This window comes from Fundulus heteroclitus, unplaced genomic scaffold (genome assembly GCF_011125445.2).
Source record: "Fundulus heteroclitus isolate FHET01 unplaced genomic scaffold, MU-UCD_Fhet_4.1 scaffold_94, whole genome shotgun sequence".
Classification (NCBI taxonomy): Eukaryota; Metazoa; Chordata; class Actinopteri; order Cyprinodontiformes; family Fundulidae; genus Fundulus; species Fundulus heteroclitus.
The window spans coordinates 843,094-861,047 of record NW_023397406.1 but is presented as its reverse complement, the minus strand read 5'-3'; the positions used below and the strand labels follow the sequence as shown (position 1 = coordinate 861,047).

The following is a 17,954-nucleotide window of genomic DNA, read 5'->3' as shown; positions in this document are numbered from 1 at the left end:
TGATTGGCTGGTGACTATTCACAAGGGGAGTGACAAACAAACTGATAGGGTAGTGGCTGGTGGCTGCGATGTGAACTGAGCTGACTGATTAATGGAAAGTGAACTGAGGAAAATAAAGCAAAGTGCAAAACAGAACTAACATAAAACCCAAACTATGACACAACAATTCTGATTTTGTGGGTTGAGCCAACAAATTAGACTTTTTTCCATGAATAAAATGCAATAGAACTTTGATGATGGGTTTAAATTAGAATAGGTCTCTTCTACCTTACTTGTGCAAGAAAAACCTGATACGATAATAACAGTAATCCAGTGTAAATGCATTTGAAAAAAATAGATGAACGTGTTCAGGTTATTGCAGTAATTTGCTGTGGTGTATGTGACATGCAATGCACTAATGGCACAGTAATGTTCTACAGTTCAGTTTATCCAGTGAAATTTATTTATTTACTTTAATTCGGTCATAATTGTCTTAAATTGAACTATTTACTTATTTAAACCAACCAAAGTATTTGGCAAAAAAAAAGTCAAGAGGCCGTTTTAGATGCACATGCAATTTATTCTACTCAACAACAGCATGCTTAGGGAGGCACTAATGTATAAATCAGCAATAGGTGCCTCAGAAACGTTGTCATTCTTTGGCAAATCTTCATTCTTCATCAAGTCCTTTCTAGAAGAAAAGAGAAAACACAGTATTAAGTAAAATTTTCTGTCAACCATGACGGGCCACTTGCAGTTGAAACCAGATATTTATACACACTATGCTATACACTTTCTTCCTCAAAAAATATTTTTATTTATTTTAATTATTTGCTGAATGAAATAGTAATGAACAAGGGTATTTGTGTAGAGATTTTCTTTTTACTTTGTTCAAATTCAGAATTGTATATACAATTACTTAGCATTTGGTAGAATTGCCTTTAAACTGTATGACTTGATATTTTAGGTATCCTACCATAGGCTGCTCAATAATTTGATGTCATTTTGGCCCACTCCTCCCTAATTGACTGATGTAACTGAAACAGGTTTGTAAGGCCTGCTGGCTCACAAACACCTTTTAATCTTTGGCCACCAATTGCCTTTGTTACTAAGATCATGGCTTTGTAGTTAACTCTTCATAATGGTAATTTGTATCTGTGTTTATCTATTGTTAATTGCCAGTATCCGTCGGTTCGTTGTCCTTTTAGGATACCTAATTGCCTTCGAGTTTAACTGCCTAGCTGTTGTCTCCAGATGTTGCTTCAAGAGCTGCTTTTGTTCTGGGGTTGATGTATGCATCACATGTAACTATATATAGAGTATTATGTTTAATATAAAAAAACACACACACATGTGGGTCTGAAAATGCTATCCTAGAATCCAAATAGATTTTAGAATGGTTGCTAATTATAATTGCACAATATTTGTCTTGGGAGATAGAAACAATCATAAAGATGTAAAATCAGGTATTGTTGTTGTAGAATTCTTTGATTATTCATTATTTGAACGAGGGATTGTCAAGGTCCAAGTTTTAGCCACTTTTATTTTTTGGGTTTGAACATGAAAATATTTTTAATACACTGGGCATATTTAAAGATATATTTAAAAATATGTATTTTTAGTGTTCCTCTACATACAAACCTTTGACCCCACATCACGGCTCTTGGCTCGTAACTTGTTGACTTGAGACTCTGCGATATCGGCTCTCTCTTCAGCCTCGTCCAATTCATGTTGTAGCTTGCGGAACTTGGTAAGGTTGTTGTTGGCCTGTTCCTCCTGTCAAATAAGCATGCAATATGTGTTGCATATTGAGAATAAATATGTTATGTAATGATGCTGGTTTAAAAGAGCTATACTCACAGCCACTTCTGTTGACTTTTTATAGGATTTCACTTTAAGCTGCAACTTGTCCACCAAATCTTGGAGACGGGCCAGGTTTTTACGGTCTTCTTCCGTCTAGATGTAGTAAAAAAAAGGGGGGGAAAACATATACGCGTTAAGATATAGTTTTAAAACCAACGAGGTTGTGTTCTAGGTTAATGGTTACCTGATAGGTAAGTTCCTTGATACGTCTCTCATACTTTCTTATTCCTTTTATTGCATCGCTGGCCTTTTTCTGCTCACTTTCCACCTCATTTTCAAGTTCCCTGACCTGCAGGATGCCACAGCCAAAGTCATTCAGCATCATGCTTGTTTAGATTCAGAAAACATGCAAACAGAAATGCCTTCCTTTACTCACCCTGGCTTCAAGCTTCTGGATCTGTTTCTTGCCCCCTTTCATGGCGATCTGTTCAGCCTCATCCAGACGGTGCTGCAGATCTTTGATGGTTTGCTCCATGTTCTTCTTCATGCGCTCCAGGTGGGCGCTGGTGTCCTGCTCTTTCTTCAGCTCCTCTGCCATCATGGCAGCATCAGTGATGGCCTTCTTGGCCTTCTCTTCAGCGTTCCTGCATTCCTGCACGGCCTCCTCCACTTCAGTCTGAAGCTGGACTGAATCCCCCTCCAGCTTCTTCTTCTGGTTTATCAGGCTGGTGTTCTACACGATTTTAAAATGAGACATCTGAGATTGTGAGAAGAGGTGCGTTATTTCTTATGTGAGCTATTGTTGCCTTTTAGATGTAGACTTACCTGAGAGTGCAGTAGCTGCACCCTCTCGCTGACATCTAGCAGCTCTTGCTCAGCAAGTTTGCGGCTTCGTTCGGTTTGCTCCAAAGCAGCCCTCAGTTCCTCCAGCTCAGCCTGAAGCAGGTTGTTGCGTCTCTCAATGATGGCCATGTTCTCTTTCATATCATCGTTGGCTCGGAGAGAGTCATCAAGTTGGAGTTGTGAATCCTTTGAATCAATGGCAAAGTTTTACTTTTTAATCAGTTACATGTGTTTATAAAAGCCACGTCACAGTTGTTTTTTCTATTTCTGTCTGACCTTAAGATGTGCATGAACAGACTTGAGTTGTTTCTGGGCCTCCGCCGCCTGCCTGTTGGCTTGGCTAAGCTGGATCTCCATCTCATTGAGGTCTCCCTCCATCTTCTTTTTCAGGCGCAGGGCTTCGTTCCTGCTGCGAGTTTCAGACTCAAGGGAGCTCTGGAGAGTATCCACCATTCGTTGTTGGTTTCTCTTGACTTGCTCCATCTCTTCATCTTTCTCAGACAGCTTGCGCTCAAATTCAGCTTTTATTTGGTTTAGTTCAAGCTGGACTCTGAGAATCTTGCCTTCCTCATGTTCCAGGGAGGCCTGTAGAAATATGTTAACTTGTATGAAATGTATTTCCTCACCAAACACTAAAATATTTAAATTTTTAGAAAAGGTTTTACTATGCAGTATACCTCTGCTTCCTCTAGAGCGGTCTGTATCTCAGACTTTTCTTGTTCCAGCTGCTTCCGTATCTTCTCAAGCTCATGAATATTCTTTCCTCCCTCACCAATTTGTTCAGTGAGATCAGATATTTCCTCTGAAAACATAATTGGAACAATATGTTCATATTACTACGGAACTAAACGTCACACATGGGGTTTTAAATATCTGACCTTGTAAGTTCTTATTCTCCCTCTTCATGGTCTCCAGATGTTCAAGAGACTCTTCATAGGAGTTTTTAAGTTTGAAGAGCTCAGTGCTCAGAGATCTGGCTTCTTTCTGAGAGCTCTCCAGCTCTGACTGAGACTCTTCATACTTCTGCTTCCACTCTGACAAGACCTAGAAAATGGTGCAAATTTTAGTCATCTACTCAGTAAATGTGGTAAATTCATACGGCTGTCATTTCAACCTTGTCAAAGTTCCTTTGCTTCTTGTCCAGAGCGGCAGCAGCAGCATTAGACCTCTCCACATCCACCATGAGATCTTCGATCTCATTCTGCAGTCTGTGTTTGGTCTTCTCCAGAGAGGAGCACTTAGCATTCACTGCTTCAACAGCCTCCTCAGCTTCCTGCAGACGCTGAGCCAGCTTCTTCCTGTATGATGGAAGGCTTGATTCGATATCTGCTGCTGCAAGCTTTGCAGAGTCACTCAGATTCAAATGTGCTTTGCTCACTTAGCTTCCTCCAGTTCCTCAGTCCTCTGGATGGCATCAGTTTCGTACTTGGTTCTCCACTGAGCCACCTCCGAGTTGGCCTTGGACATGCTGCGCTGCAGTTCAGCCTTGGCCTCCTGCTCCTCCTCATACTGCTCCCTGAGGAGGTCACAGTCATGGCGAGAAGACTGCACAGCATGGGCTAATGCATTCTTGGCCTGGAAAGAAAGCAAACATCATTTATTTACAGCTATCAATAAGGAAACTATATTTAATGTACTCTCACTATTACCATTTACCTTAATTTCCTCTTCCAGTTGTCTTTTAAGGTCTTCAGTTTGTTGCGTGTAAGACTGTTTTCCTCTGGTGAGTTGAGACACCAGGGAATCCTTTTCCTCAAGCTGTCTTATAAGTTCACCTGATTTGTAAATTTAACATTTAGATTAGGATTTGCGTAAGGTAATATGTGGTGTTCAAGAAGTTGAAGATCATACCATTCTCAGTTTGAAGCTTAGCTTTCTGCATGGTGAAGTCATTGATGGTACGCTGTCCCTCTTCTGATTTGGTTTTATACTCATTCAACTGATCCTCAAGAGACCGACACATTTTCTCCAGATTGTTCTGAAAAAGCAAAAATACTTGTATATAATACCCTTTACACACTCCATTCATTCATCCATCCATCCATCCATCCATCCAATGTCTTCTGCTTATCTGAGATCGAATCACGGGGACAGCAGGTCCGGGAGAGAAACCCAGACATCCCTTACCCCAGCAACACCCCCCAGCTTATTCTGGGGGACCCGAAAGCATTACAGACCAGATCAGATATATAGTCCCTCCAGCGAGTTCTGGGTTTCTCCCAGTGGGATATGCCTCAAAAAAACCCAAAGGAAGGCACCCAGGGAGCATCCTGATCAGAAGTTGCTTCAAGAATCCCAAAGGACAACCAAACCCTAAAGGCCTCCTTCTTCAGCTCGATGGCTTCCATCCCCACTGGTGTCCACCAGCCGGTCTTCTGGTTGCTGCCATGACAGGCACTGACAACAAGCTCCTGGAAGCTGCATCAGCAATGGAAGTGCTGAATATGGTCCATTCCAATTCCATGTCCCCAACTGCCCTTAGGAGATGAGAGATATTTTCCTGGAGGTGTAAACTGAGGATCATAGGTTATGCAGGCAGACATTCCCAAGTTTACCTCAACACTCGTTTGAGTTTACCAGGTCTGTCTGGCAGCCTCCCCTGCCACTGAATCCAACTCACTACCAGGTTTGATTGATTGGTTGACTCTTCCTCTCTCTTCACCCGAGTGTCCAAGATGTATCACTGCAGGTCTGATGATATGATTACAAAATCAATCATTGATCTTTGGCCTAAGGTGGCCTGATACCAAGTACACTTATGGGCCACCATGTGCTTGAACATGGTGTTTGTTATGGACATTCTGTGCCATGCATAGAAGTCCCACAACAAACCACCACTCGGTTTCAGATCAAGTAGACATTTCCTCCTGATTACAACCCTCCAGGTAACACCGTCATTGCCCCCATCGGCATTGAAGTTGCCAAGAGGATGGTGTCCTCTGGGATACTGAATCCCAGAGGACACCATCCAGAGACTCCAGGAAGGCCAGGTTATCTGAACTGTTGTTTGGTACAAAGGCACAGACAAAAGTCAGAACTTTCCCTCGTCCAAATTGAAGTCACAGGGAGGTGACCATCTCGCTTACTGGGGAAAACTCAACATGCTCAGCAAGGGGCTTGTACTTGTACCACCCTGGCCTGAAGCCTCTCACATTGAGTAACTCCAGAGTATGAGAGATTCCAGCCCCTCTCTAGGAGCTGGGCTCCAGAGCCCAAGCTGTGTGTTGAGGTGAGTCCAACTATTTCTATCTGGTACCATTCAAACTTACACAACAGCTCTGGCTCCTTACCCATCAGTGAGGTGACATTCCACATCCCTAAAGCCAGTTTATACCACCAGGGATTAGCATGCCAAGGCCCCCGCCCTCACCTGTCACTCAACTTGCAATGCATCCAATATTGATGTTGCTCTCTGTAGTTGGTGGATCCATATAGAGGGGGCCTCCTGTAGCCCCAGGGGCCAAGGCTCTACCACCAGGAACTCCACCACAGGCCGGGCTCCAGGCGTGTGCCACAGTCTCTCTAATCCAGACAAGGTTCACCTTCTATTGTGTTTTGCCTATTCATCGAGATCTTAAAATTGTTCTTAGTCTGACCCCTATCCCAAGGCCAATTTGCCATGGGAGACCCTACCAGGAGCTGAAGCTCCAGACAACATGGGCCTCGGAGTCACTTACACACGCAGTAAGATTTACATGAGATGCTAATGAGTTTTCCATCAACAAGAAAGATGCCATGCATGAAAGTAATTTACCTTAGCCTTGACAATATGTTCCATATTGGAGACCACATCATCAAGCTCCAGTTTGAGCTCGCTCTTCTCCTTCTCCAGCTTCTGCTTGACTCTCTGCAGGTTGTCGATCTGCTCTCCCAGGTCAGCAACAGTGTCGGCTTGTTTCTTCCTGAGTGTGGCAGTGGTGGCTTCGTGCTGCAGGGTGGACTCTTCCAGATCTCTGCGGAGTTTCTGGAACTCGGCCTCCCTCTTCTTGTTCATCTCGATCTGGGCGGCCGTGGCTCCTCCAGCCTCCTCCAGCCTCTCACTGATCTCCTCCAGCTCTCTGGCCAAGTCCGCTCTCTGCTTCTCCACCTTGGCTCGAGCAGCTCTTTCTGCTTCAAGCTCTTCCTCCAGCTCTTCAATGCGGGCCTATAACAAGATGATAGTAAAACTCTCAGAATGTTGATATTTTAATGGTATTTTTAAAGGGGTACAGTCCTTGTTCATAGTTTGTCTTGTGGGAATATTCACCTGCAGCTCCTTCAGTTTCTTCTGGAGCTGGGCACTCATTGCTTGTTCATCCTCTATCTTTCCATTGAGTTGGCTTATTTCAAAATCTTTTCTGTGAATGAAAAAAGGCATCAATGTGTAAAACAATACCTACTTAAAATAATGCTAGTGGTTTTAATAAGGACTTATTACTTTTTCAGCCTCTCTTCCAGTTGCTGCTTGTCATTTTCCAAGTCCATGATACTTTCTTGGGCCAACTTTAAGTCTCCCTCAAGCTTTCGCTTTGCCCTCTCAAGGTCCATTCGTATTTTCTTCTCTTGTTCTAAGGATCCTTCAAGCTTCAGAGAAGCAGGGAAAAGATAATTTCCAGTCCAATAATCTTTGTACATGTTAGAGTGAACTTAATGTTACAGATCTCACATCATCCACTTGCTGCTCCAGCTTCGTCTTGGCCTTGGTCAGAGTGTTGACTTTGTCCTCCTCACTCTGCAGGTCATCCAGGGTTTGTTGATGAGCTTCCTGTAAAGCTTTCTTTTCCTTGGTCAGCTTGGCGATAATTTCATCCAAAGCAGCCATTTCCTCTGTCAGGTTCTTCACCTGTAGCCCAGAGAGATTTTGGTGTGAGTCAAAGGCATTTAACAGCATGCCATATTTTTGGTCTAGAGGATAGTCTTACCTTGTTCTCAGTAGCATGCTTCTCTTTCTCTACTTTTGCCAGAGTTAGCTCTAGGTCATCAATATCCTTTTTCAGCTCAGAGCACTCGTCTTCCAGCTTTCTCTTCTTGCCGGTCAGGTCAGCATTCATCTCCTCCTCGTCTTCAAGTCTTTCTGTCAGCTCTTTGATTTTTGCTTCCAGTTGAATCTTACTCTTGATCAGTCCCTCACATCGTTCCTCAGCATCAGACAGGTTATCTTGCTCCTTTCATCACAATATACGAACATATTATACAATGTAGTTAACATAAATTAGGCTAAGGTAATAAAAGTAATGGTGTTAACTAGAGGTGTCCCGATACCAGTTTTTTCCAGACCGAGTACAAGTACTTCAGTTTAGATACTTGCCGATTCCAAGCACCGATACTGGGTACTTAATACACTGGTACCTATAGATCACACATAATTTAATATCATTGACTGAAGAAAACAATTGATCGTCAAGGACAATGAATTTTGTTAGAGCTTCAGTTATGTTCTCTCTTCTTTTTTCTTTTGGAGGCTCAGCAAACAACCATGTGGTGTATAGCTCCACTGCCTGGTATACGGCGGGCATCTAGTATTTGAGTTGCAGTGCAGCTCAGCCCAAGAGGAAAATCAAGCACAAGATTGGTATCAGTTGAGAGTATTGTGTTGCTTTCACAAGTACAAGTATGAGTACTCGCCGCTGGTATCAGGACACCACCAGTTTTAACATACGGTCTGGACTTGGAGGTGCAGATCGTTCTTCTCTTGGAGAAGAGTGACCATTTTCCCCTCTAGTTCCTTTCTGCGGGCTTCAGATTTTGCATACGCCTCCTTGAGTTTGGTAAACTCCTCCTTCATGTTGGCCATCTCCTTCTCAGTCTCAGCTGATTTCAGCAGAGGTTTGATCTTGAAGTACAGCTTCATCCAGGGCCAATTCTTAACCCCCATGAAGGCACGGATGTTCCACTGGATCACAAGTAGTGCATCCCTGTGTATGACAGCTTATATAAATACACTCTTGAAAAGCTGTGAAACTATAATCCTCATGTAAATGGTAAATAGACTGAACTTATATAGCACTTCTTGAGTAAATGGACTGAACTTATATAGCGCTTTTCCAGTCATGCTGACCACCCAAAGCGCTTCACCCAATCACACTCACTAACGCACACACATTTATACACCAAGACACAGCTCGGTAGGCAACTTGGGGTTAAGTGCCTTGCCCAGGGGCACATCGACATGTGGCAAAGGGAAGCTGGAATCGAACCCACAACATTCTGATTGCCAGACGACTACTCAAGCCACAGTCACCCGAGTGGTTAAATGACCACTGAAATTCAATGAGAAGTTATCTTTTAAGACATTTTTTTATTATTTTTCATTTAAAGAGATTTCATCGCATATATTTAAGTTACCTGCGTTCTACAATTTTCTGGAATTCTATTCTTGCAAGAACACCTCTGGATCTTGCCTGGATCCTGGTGATAATCAGAGCCAGTCGGTCATCTCTCATCTCCTCCAGCAAACCAAGAAGCCCAGCTTTGAAGAACACCTAATTTATTCAAACATACAGATCAAAGAACTTTTATTTACGACGTGTGTGAGAATGTGCTTTGGTACGGTTGTGGCTCATTTCAACCATCCCTATCACATTTAAACAGAAGAACAACTAATTCCCTGCATAATAATAAGTTTATTCATAAATGAAATGCCACAGTTAATATATATATATATATATATATATATATATATATATATATATATATATATATATATAAACATTAACTAACTTACCTTGGTGTGACCCAGTTTATACTGGTTATGATCAATATCTAAAGAACCTAGGAGCTTCTCTGAAGCCTTCTTGTTATCAATGAACTGCCCATCAGGTATGGCACTTGGGTTTAAGATCCGATATCTTTAATAAAGGTAAAAGATAACTTGTGTTATGTGTCTGGAATAAATGTTGAACTTAAACTACCAAGAGTACACTGAAGTGTATTTCATTGTATTCAATGCATGTTCTAAATTGTTTAACTTAATGACCTTAAATTCAACAATAGAATGTATAAAAAGAGGTAATGAAAGAATTCAGTGCCAGATTCAGACTGACAAGTTTAAAGCTGGGGTAAAGGTTTTAGATTGATTGATTTTATTTTGAAGCAACACCCACTACTTTATAAAAACAAGTATTTCTGTGGATTAGTGTCTTGGTTATCAACTTACCCATTTGAGTTTTCAGTTATGTAAATAGTGTCCAAAATGCAATGTTTGTAACAAACATTACAAATGTGGTAATTTTTCATTGTTGTTGTATTTCTACATTTCATTTCTAACCAACAACAAACCTCTGCTTGAAGTCTCCATAGAGGATCCTGTTAGGGAAGCCTTTCCTACAGATCCTGATGCCTTCCAGCACACCGTTACAGCGCAGCTGGTGCATCACCAGAGGGTTCTCCATGGCCCCAGGAGTCTTGGTCTCGTTGGGGATGATGCAGCGCACAAAGTGAGGATGGGTGGACCTCAGGTTGGTCATCAGCTTATTCAGGTTCTCCTGAAAGCACAAGTGTATTGCTGTTGTCAACAAATGTCTCACATCTAAGTAGACTGTGTCTTTTAGATATTTTGCTACCCTCAAAATTACAGTAAGCTTACCCTGTGCAAGGCAGATACAGTTTGAAAAGAAGAACCTTTCTTTTTGCTTCCACCTTTGCCTTTCCCTCCAGATTCCTGAACTGAGAAAAGTTATTAAAATAGTTTTTAATAAAATACATCATATATAGCTATGTTATTTTCAAATGACCCAGCAGACCTCAGGCATTGTTGAAGTTTCTTTGTTGTGTCAAAGTGTCTCCATATTAATATGAAAGACATGGAGGAATTTGTACAACAATTTGCTCAAGCTGCCATATTGCTTTCTTAAGTGTTTTAAAAATGAAGTGGTATAATTATTTTGTCTATCCATCCATTATTTAAATCTCAAATTCTGGTCTTTTTGGCCACTCTCCTGCAGATTTTAAATGCTTGCCACAACTTTCACAGTTTATCAAAAAGAAGAAGGAAAATGAATCAAATTGTTACATAGATGCAGATATTTTGGGTCAGTATGTGAATTAAAATTCCTTAGTTACATTAGTTAGTTACCTTTCCATGATTTATGTTCATCTGAAAGAATGATGCATGAAAGTTCAGATATTTGATATTGATTAATCATCAGAATCTTAGCTAGCGAAATAGAGCAAACTGACATAATTGAATGAAAAAGTCTCTTGCACGTATGCTAAATCTGTAAATCTCTGTATACTATACCCTCATGAAAAATACTAGCATACTTTTAAACTGAGTAAGTCATCCCTGATTAAATACAAACCTGAATCAGCTCCAGCATAATTTGCAAAGAGCGCAGCAAGCAGTTTTAGTGTGGACTTCTGATACAGCCCAACAACGGTCTCATTCAGAGGGTCCTTGTTCTTCACCAGCCAGTTGTTGATGTTATAATCAACAGTTCCAGCATAGTGAACCAGCGCAAAATGAGCCTCTGGCTTTCCTTTGATAGCTCTAGGCTTCTGGAAGTTGGCAGATTTTCCCAGGTGGTTGTCATAAAGCTTGGCTTTAAACGTAGCATCAGAGGCTTTGGGAAACATGCACTCCTCTTCAAGGATGGACATGATACCCATGGGCTGGAAAGGTAACAGGAGTGGTTTAAAACACAAATGACCATTCACTTTAATCCATATATTTAGCAGTCTGATGTCTCACCTTTTCAATCAGGTCAATGCAGGCCTGCAGATCCATACCAAAGTCAATGAAAGTCCATTCAATCCCCTCTTTCTTGTACTCTTCCTGCTCCAGCACAAACATGTGGTGGTTGAAAAACTGTTGCAGTTTCTCATTGGTGAAGTTGATGCAAAGCTGCTCGAAGGTGTTGAACTGGAAACACATTGAGAGAAATTAAACATGAACTCTTAACATAAAGAATCTCAGCAAGGATGCGTTGTCTCCTATCTAAACTCACATCAAAGATCTCAAAGCCAGCGATGTCCAGCACTCCGATGAAGTACTGGCGTGGCTGCTTGGTGTCAAGAGACTGATTAATTCTCATCACCATCCACAGGAACATCTTCTCATAAACTGCCTTGGAGAGTGCACCAATAGCGTAGTTCACCTTAAAAAGAGAAAAGGGTGAGAAATGTTGTTAAAACTAAACAATATATTGCATTTAAATCGAAATAGACTCCTAAAGTCCTTTGTGTGTTTTTACCTGGGCAACATTTTGTCCCTTGGTGACCCACTCATTCCCTACTTTGACTCTGGGGTGACACAGACCTTTGATCAGGTCAGCAGAGTTCAGGCCCATCAGATATGCAACTTTGTCGGCATCTTTGGAGAATTAGTGACATTTGTTACATCACTAATATGCATCATTATTTGGTGTCTGGTAGCTCATCCCCTGTCGGTGGCTGTAAACCAATTTAACAAAAAGAAAAGTCTTACCTTCGGTACCATCAGCCTCTGCTTGCTCCTCTCTCTGCTTCTGCTTAAACTTCATGTTGCCATGATGCATGACAGACCCAGTGAGCTTATACATGCTGTTCTTTTCTTCTTGAGTGAATCCCAGCACATCAAAAGCTTCCTGTTGAAGACATTTTACCAACAGAGTGTTTGTAGACGTTCAGTGTTGCTTCAAAAATGTGCGTGAAAATGCTCATCTCACATCAGTGGCCATCAGCTCTTCAGAGTCATTGATGGAAGCTACGGTTGTCTCTCCCTGGGAGATGAAGGCGTAATCGTAGGGGTTGTTGGTGATGAGCAGCATTTCTAGAATTGCATAATTAATTTCAATTTACTATGAAACATGAAACGTTGTACTGTCAAAAATCCAATTCTTTTGCATTCGTTATGTACACGTACCCAGAAGTTCAGGCTTTGCCTGAGACAAGATCTGGTAGAAAATGTGGTAGTCCCTCTCAGCTTTGAGCTGGTAGGTGACACGTGACTTTTCCAGAAGATCTTTTGAATAAAACAACCTATTATTCAAAAGGAATGAGCCAATCTTGTTTTGAAGTATGTAAAATACAACTAGTTACGTACAGGTTTCAATGTCAGCAGAGGCGAGCTTTCCTCTATTGTCAAAATGAATTCTGATGAATTTACCCTAAAAGAAACAGAAACTTACTCAGTTCCATGGCTTTATCTCAGAAATGATTATTTCCTGACTCACAGTCACTCACAAATCTGGAGGAGTTGTCATTCCTGATGGTCTTGGCATTACCAAAGGCCTCCAGAGCCGGGTTAGCCTGAATGATTTGATCCTCCAGGGTACCCTGATGCCATCAAACAAAACCACAATTGCAGATTTAAAACTAAACAAAAAGCTCTCAATGACATGCATGTCATTGCATAAAAATGCATGAAAAATGCAAATATTTATAAATAGCTTTTGGAAATGATTTGTAACCTCAAGTGATATCAGTCTTAAAATTGGAATGTAAAATTTCAGATCTACTTCTTTACAAAGCAAACCTTCTTTTCACTCGCAGCATCTTTCTTCCCACCGGGCACAGCAGCAATGCTGGCAAAGTACTGAATGACACGCTTGGTGTTTACAGTCTTCCCAGCACCAGATTCTCCACTGAGTGAAAGATGCAATAAATGTTTCAGGCCATGATCTAATGACTAAATATATTTAGATTAGCTAAGATTCTAGCTTGCAGCATGACTTACGTGATGAGGATTGACTGGTTTTCTCGATCTGTCATCAACAGATTTTAGCAAACTAGTTAAAACGACACCAGCATGAGAAATGTTTGAACAACATATAAACACCCAGTGATTTCTGTACCTGCCAGCATGTACTGGTAGGCATTGTCAGAGATGGAGAAGATGTGAGGAGGAGCTTCACTCCTCTTCTTTCCTCTGTAGGCAACGACCACCTCCTGGTTGTAGACCGGCAGCCACTTGTAGGGGTTGACGGTCACACAGAACAGCCCGGAGTAGGTCTGCAGGTAAACAGGTGGCAATGAGATCAGATAATGTCATGCATGGCATTACTGCTTCTGCGTGAGAAACTATATTTCATCACAGGGTTTGTTGTGGATTGAAGTTGAGCTTTCTTACGTAGATCATCCATGCTGCATAACGCTCTTTGAGGTTAAACAGCACAGCCGGCTCGTGGAGGAAGGTGAACATCGCCATGTCTTCAATTTTATCAAACTTTGGCGGGTTCTGGGGATGTACATCGCACTCCTTCACCGTGACCGTCTGTTAACAAAAACGTAGTTTTAAACCTAAACTGAACCAAACACCTCAGTGGATTATTTTTTCCTAACATAAGCATTTATCAAGCAGAAAATAAATTCACTTGCCTTTCCAAATTCAGTCTCAGCAATGACTTTGTCACCATCGCGACTTTGGATTGTTGCTTTTACATACTCGACCTCTGGGTCAGGTACAAAGCACTCCCTCTTCATGTCAAAGAGACGAGTCTGCGCCTCCAGACGCTCCTTATCTGATTTCCTCAGGTAAGGAGCAGCAGCCCCGAACTCCTTCATTGCAGCGTCACCCATGTTTCAACCTGGTATGAAGGTAAACATCTTTAGATTGTCCCAATAATGCTATAATATCACTTCAACTTATGACTTCAACTTATTTCTGTTATGACAGTCTTAAGAATGTTTATATGCCAAGATTGCTTTTTAAAACTGTTCAGTCATTGAATCATTTATTGTTGTCAGAACAGTTTTATTTCTGGCAGTTTTTAACCGAGGAGTAATCAAGAAAAGCTGCTTCTAAAAAGCTTATAAGGCATAACCTTGAGGTTTAAATCATGTAAAATGTCCAAAAAATATAATTCAATCATATTATTATCAATATTTTTACTATACAACAGTTTGTTTTACCTAGGGTGAATTAATCTCCAAAAGAAGAGCAGGATCAGTCAGAACTGCTGCTCAAACCAGATGAAAAAACAACAAATTATTAGATTTCTGCTTTTAGAAATCCCCATTTTTCCTCTCAGATTAAAGACACAGCATGTATTTAAAGTTTCAACCAAGTTAATAATTAAGTTGCATTAAACAATGGTATAAACGTTTACCTTACCTTTTAGCCTCAACTTGTAATCACAGAAAATACTCGGTGCCGTGCCTGAGAGAAGCCGTATCTCCTTAAATAAACCCTGTTGATCCACCAAATATGGCATAAATATTCAGAGAAAGATTGCACATTAAAAAAGCGTTGTCCTAATTGGGCAGGATACACTGCTGCTATTTGTTGCTGTAACCTTGTGACAAACAAGGCGAGGACAATACATGGTACAATGAAAGGGGAGGGCAAGAGGTGGGGTTCAGGGACAGGGTTGATATCAGGAGACTCCAAATTTAACCATTTATAATCATTAGAAGTCACTTTATTTAGAATTTAAGGGAATGCTGACATTGTTGACCTTCTTAGACCTTAAACCTCAAATCCAAATGTACGTTTCTTCCTTTTTTATTTCACCTCATATGTTTTGCACATTTCTGTTTGAGGAAACAAATTAGACGTTACATGGTATCGGGTCTCTCTTTTTAGATAACGTAATGTTTACAAAACTGAAAATGAGCTAACAGCAAGAAACTCAATGGTTAGTCTCTTCTTTCTCATTTTAGTATCAGTCAGCTGTGTTTCAAATCTCAACCAAAAGGATGACTGACAAGAAAGATTCATGACCAAGATCAAGCCCAATTTGTTCGTGACACATTGTTTGGGGAAAAGATTTGGACTTGTTAGCGCTGTTAAGATTCCTAATCTGAAAAGTAAACTTTAGCGAAGTGGGGAGGGGGGGCTATCTAAGGTCGCTGCTCGGACGATGTAGAATTGCCGCTGCTGTTGAAACCTAAGGTCAGAGACTTTAAATTATCACCACCACCGTCCTGCCTGGCGAGGGCTACACCTTTTTGTCTGTTTGTGTCATCGTGGCATTGTTCCTCCTTTGGCCTTGTGGACAAAGATAACCCTGTGAAATTGTTGTGGAGATTTTTCCTCTGTGACGGTGAAGGACAGCTTTGGAGGGCGGCGGTAAAGTTGAACTGCATTCTCTGATGCCATGATGGATGTGAGGAAGCAGGTGCACTGCGCTAATAATGCTCTCCCTGGTGAAGAGAATTTTCATTATTATTATTTAGTGTTATACATGTTGCCCTTGTGTAAATGAATGTATTGAATGATGCTACTCTCCCCCTCTTATTAAATCTAATTGAAAACAAACTTATATTCAATTATACTAAACATTAAATAGTGCTTCAGGAGTTCACTTAAGACAGGCATGTTGTGGTTTCAGTCAAGTATAATTTTATATGCTGCATCTTTTTAACATATAAATACGTCCATTAAATTTTCCAGGAGACAAAATATACTTTTGCTGTTCAATAAAACGTAAGGAGCACAATTTAATTTAATTAAGTAGTACACATAGAGTCTCACTGAAGTGGCGGGGACTAACCGACCTAAAAGGAGGTGGTAAAAAATTAAATTTAGCATTCTTGTGGTTTGAACTGATGCAGTAAGTGAGACATAAATGCAAATTGGCGTTTCTTTGGTAAAACACTGGCCTTTTAAAATCCTTTCACCTGTTCAACTGGGTTAGGATTTTTATATTTATTGTTTTTAAGTCTTGAAAGATTTAAATCCTTCTTCTGATTCCTTTACTGTTAGTTCTGTAGTGACGTGTGATGTTTTGCAGTGCTTCAGTTAACAACTCAGCCATCTATTGTAATCTAATTTCACTTTATTGGGCTTAGTAACACTCCCAGCTGTTACAATCCTATTGGAAATCTCAGCTCATGCAGCCTGCATCTATAACTCCTCTTAGGTGGGGTCCAGTTGTTCTTAGGCTGAAACAACAAATGGAGTCACCACAAGATACAACTGGTTTTAATGTCTGCCAAGCAGTTTTTGAGCCTTTGTAAACATTACCGTCCTATGTATTATACAATTAACAAACTAAAGCCTCTAATACAATGGTGACAACATCTGAATGTTACCAAAGACTCAAAGCAAACATTAGAGAGTTTTGTTTTTACAGCATGGATGAAAAGATCATCTGTTTGTCCTGTGATCTCTCCGTAGTTGTTGAGAATCTTTGGAGGACGCAACCACGTGAGGTAAAGGTCGGCCGTCCGTGCCAACTCCCGTCCATCGTCCACCTCACTGCTCCAAGCAGCTCATTAAAGAGCGCCAGCAGTCCGTCTCTCTGTGCCGCCTTGTGCTGCTGCAGCTACTGGAGGCATGGTAAGCTTTCAGTTACTGTAAACTGTGTCTTTTGAAAATGTTCACACTTTCATTTTTGTATTTTATTTATTAATAAGGCGTTGTTGGTTTTTTTAACCAAAAATCTGCTTCTCAAGCCAAAACTGTACCTTAATGTTTCCTAACTTGTTACAGTAGTGACTGTTATGAGGTTTGTGTTGTAAAGCATTGAACTGAGGCTCAAAAATATAGTGATATTTATCTCATTGGTCTTTAAACAGCTGACACATGGACATATGCATTTCTATAATGTATTAAGCCAAATTGCAAGAGTTCTCTTTCACTATTATGCATTGTATTTAATGTTTTACTACAAATGATTGTTTGTTTGGGCTTTGTTCCTTGTTTTATTGGTAGCATACTATGATGTAGTTATTTGGACAGAATGATTTGAATGCACTATAATTTTACTATATCATATATATATATATATATATATATATATATATATATATATATATATATATATATATATATATATATATTCAGAATCAGATATACTTTAATAATCCCAGAGGAAAATTACTGTTTCAGTATAACAAGATTTATTCAAAAGTTCAAAGGGTTTTTTAATTATTTTATTATTTATCTATGTATGGATAAAATCATGTTGTTCTGAGTCCATGAACTGTGTATAACAGTGCATGCAGTTGTCACAAAAATGCTCCAATCGGAAATCCATAGCAAGATGCAGCATTGTTTGTAATAGAGAGGTGTGAAATGGTTTTGGTTCAAAGTAAATGGATCTTATTTTTTTTCCCCCACATAACTTTGGAAAGTAGAGTCTATTTTGTAGAAATCAACTGAAAAATCTTTGATCGCTCCAGTGCTCTCACACAAGATGTATTTACCTGCAGCCGTGGAATGAAGAACATACTCTCTATCAATATATCTCTATCACACCTAATAGGTGGTTTACCAGGTTTTAAAATTAATTTAATCTAATATTAAGTGTACAAAAAACTATTATTATTCAGTCATAAAAATTCAAAAATAAAAAAGAATGTAAAACAATGAAGTGCATGCCCAATTCCATAGATCTATTTAACAAAATACAAATCCTATTATTGATCTTTGTACCCTTTTTTTTCCTAGGACTATGGGGCTACTGGTAGTTACTTAACAGTCACTG

At 40.2% G+C, this 17,954-nt stretch overlaps 1 protein-coding gene and 1 long non-coding RNA gene across 6 annotated transcripts in view; one reads left to right on the top strand and one right to left on the bottom strand.

Annotated features, from left to right (window-relative positions):
- Nucleotides 1–17,954, top strand: part of LOC110366611 — a 41,654-nt gene that overhangs the window by 20,529 nt on the left and 3,171 nt on the right. For 4 of the 5 annotated variants that reach the window (XR_004930632.1, XR_004930633.1, XR_004930631.1 and 1 more), the window contains 2 exons: nt 9,895–10,061; nt 16,643–16,804. This is a non-coding gene — a long non-coding RNA (uncharacterized LOC110366611). The remainder of the gene's footprint in view (nt 1–9,894; nt 10,062–16,642; nt 16,805–17,954) is intronic. The other variant, XR_004930634.1, reaches the window with a different exon arrangement.
- On the bottom strand, nt 539–14,361 carry LOC105940295 (myosin-7-like). Its single transcript, XM_036134924.1, has 37 exons — nt 13,900–14,361; nt 13,652–13,795; nt 13,377–13,533; nt 13,259–13,286; nt 13,058–13,166; nt 12,766–12,858; nt 12,626–12,689; nt 12,446–12,544; nt 12,249–12,352; nt 12,029–12,167; nt 11,796–11,914; nt 11,550–11,699; nt 11,294–11,464; nt 10,905–11,214; nt 10,190–10,269; nt 9,883–10,088; nt 9,329–9,452; nt 8,950–9,086; nt 8,264–8,519; nt 7,527–7,769; nt 7,271–7,447; nt 7,043–7,188; nt 6,872–6,962; nt 6,380–6,769; nt 4,477–4,603; nt 4,282–4,400; nt 4,004–4,200; nt 3,740–3,923; nt 3,504–3,669; nt 3,303–3,427; nt 2,902–3,210; nt 2,608–2,811; nt 2,219–2,515; nt 2,027–2,131; nt 1,840–1,935; nt 1,621–1,755; nt 539–670 (listed from the first exon to the last, which is right to left on the bottom strand). The coding sequence occupies exons 1-37, from the start codon at nt 14,098–14,100 to the stop codon at nt 650–652; spliced, it is 5,823 nt and encodes a 1,940-aa protein (XP_035990817.1). The 5' UTR covers nt 14,101–14,361; the 3' UTR covers nt 539–649.

Excerpts from the sequence above, each read along its gene's own strand:
- LOC105940295 (XM_036134924.1), bottom strand. The coding sequence starts at position 14,100 with ATGGGTGACGCTGCAATGAAGGAGTTCGGGGCTGCTGCTCCTTACCTG. Across the intron at positions 13,167-13,258 it reads AACCAGTCAATCCTCATCAC|TGGAGAATCTGGTGCTGGGA; the intron begins GTAAGTCATGCT and ends TCTTTCACTCAG. Across the intron at positions 3,670-3,739 it reads AGCAAAGGAACTTTGACAAG|GTCTTGTCAGAGTGGAAGCA; the intron begins GTTGAAATGACA and ends ACCATTTTCTAG.